At 52.6% G+C, this 2,169-nt stretch overlaps 1 protein-coding gene across 1 annotated transcript; it reads left to right on the top strand.

Annotated features, from left to right (window-relative positions):
• The first annotated feature begins 370 nt into the window (after positions 1-370).
• LOC123264039 lies at positions 371-1,948 on the top strand. The gene has a single exon (XM_044727083.1). The coding sequence runs from the start codon at positions 371-373 to the stop codon at positions 1,946-1,948; it is 1,578 nt and encodes a 525-aa protein (XP_044583018.1).
• Positions 1,949-2,169: the final 221 nt, after the last annotated feature.

The following is a 2,169-nucleotide window of genomic DNA, read 5'->3' as shown; positions in this document are numbered from 1 at the left end:
TTATACATTCTGTTGAAGAAATTCAATGCACAAATTATCAAAACTAGCAACCTGCAGTCCCTATGTGACTCCCAAGAATTGCGAACCATAATAAATAAAATTTTGCTTAATTGTATAATGATTTTCGTTAAAGTGTACTTTACTTTCTTAACTATTGATATTTTTAAAGATATAAGCTCATTCCGATGTTATACCGGTGACAAGCCCGGGGCCTCTGCTATACCGGTGACAAGCCCGGGGCCTCTCTTTCGGAGAGAGGAAGGAGGAGTCGGAGGAGTAACAACCTCGTTAAAAAACCAGGGACCATCTGGCTCCGGATGGTAGCACCCTGTTATAGGGTCCCGTCGCTAGGGTTACAGCACAAAAAACGATGGGAATGATGAATCCAACGACAATATCGTTTACGGTGCAGGGGAGGGATACCTCAGTGCCGGCGGCTAGCAGTGGTCAGACGGGCTGCTCGTCGTCGTTATCCAGCGACCGTTTGGACAGAGGGGTGGACCCCAAGGCCCCTCTGTCTGGTACAGCTACTGGGAGTAAATTGGATGAGATGGTTTCACTCCACGGAAAAAGGGACGAAGCCATAGGAAAGGAGGATAATTTGTTGGAGGAGCTCCAGGAACTTTTAAAGGAGACACTCAAGACCATCCGATCAAAACGGACGGTGTCAAACGAGGTCACCAAAGGTGTGAAGGAGGCAGAGAGGCTACTCCTAGAGAGCCTCGTAAGCCGTAAGTCCTGGAAGATAGCTCAGCGAGAGCTGTCCCAGAAGGAGAGGGAGGAAAGGCAGAGACTGCTCGAGGACTTCGGGAGCCAGCGTCAGGCTCTTCAAGTAGCAGCAGCACAGACGCCGAACACCGAGAGTAAAAAGAGACAGGCGATGAGTCCACCAGAAGGACCAGAAAAACATGTGCTGAAGCAGGCAAACGGCAGTTTCACAGTGGCCACTGTCAGGGGAAAAAGACAGCGCACTGGAAATGATGTCAAGACAGGTGTAGAAACACAAGAGATGGAAGTTGACAGTCAGAAGAAACCGGAGGAGCCGTTTAAACTGGTGGAAAAGAAAAAGAAGAAGAAGAAAAAGAAACAAATAGAGGAAGGAACAGGGGACCAGGTAGACCTGGTAGTGACAGTGGAGCCGGAAGGACCAGGAATAGGGACTACAGGACCAGGACCAGGGACAAAGCGGATCACAGCAGCCAAGGGCGACCGGAGACCGAGGAAGAAGCAACGACCGGAGGCAGTGCTGATTGACCCAGGTAAGTCCCGGTCTTCTGATGAGGTTCTGAGGGCTTTGCGCTTGGGACTTCGTCCGGAGGAAATGGGTCTGGGGGTTAAGGCCGTGAGGACCGCCAGAAAAGGTGGTCTTCTCATCGAGTTCGAGGGATCTGTTAAAGATCGCTCGGCGCTCGGTAATAAGATCACTGAGGTAGCCGGAGGAGACGTGGAGGTGCGCCATCTCGCCCCTACCACTACGCTGGTAATAGACGGGATGGACTCCGCTACGACGGTCGAAGAGGTTAAGGCGGCCCTGGCAGGAGCTATCGGTGGGACTGCGGATGGACTCAACGTGTCCATCACGAAACCCAATAAATGGGGATCCATCCGCGCTTTCATCGAGGCTAGACTTGGGGCTGCTGCAGCCTTGGAGACCTTGGGAAAGGTCAAGGTCGGCTGGCTGGTTTGCCGAATCCGCCGTTGGGAGCGACTCGATCGGTGCTATCGCTGCCATGGACTGGGCCACTTAGCTGGCTCGTGCAAGGCAGGGGAAGACCGGAGCGGTTGCTGCTGGCGATGTGGTGAGGCGGATCACAAGTCGAAGACCTGTACCAAGCCTCCGCGCTGCCATCTCTGTGAAGCGGTGGGAAGCGGGCAAGCCTTCGATCACGTGGCAGGTTCTGGACGGTGTACGACCTATCGGGAGGTACTCCAAAAGAAAAATGGCTAAGGTGCTGCAGGTGAATCTACATCGGTGCAAACTGGCCCTTGATATGCTTTACGCTAGAAATCGTAACAACGGAATGGATATTGTTCTGGTATCAGAGCAATACCATTCTGTGTCTGGGACGAATTGGTACTGTGACCCTACAGGCACAGCGGCAATTTGGATTCCGGATCGAAGTCGCCTTTCTGTGCGTAACAGTGGATCGAGGGACGGCATTGTGTGGG

The sequence above is a fragment of the Cotesia glomerata genome, linkage group LG4 (genome assembly GCF_020080835.1).
Source record: "Cotesia glomerata isolate CgM1 linkage group LG4, MPM_Cglom_v2.3, whole genome shotgun sequence".
In the NCBI taxonomy this organism is placed as follows: domain Eukaryota; kingdom Metazoa; phylum Arthropoda; class Insecta; order Hymenoptera; family Braconidae; genus Cotesia; species Cotesia glomerata.
The sequence above is the reverse complement of the archived record's forward strand: the minus strand, read 5'-3'. Positions and strand labels throughout refer to the sequence as shown.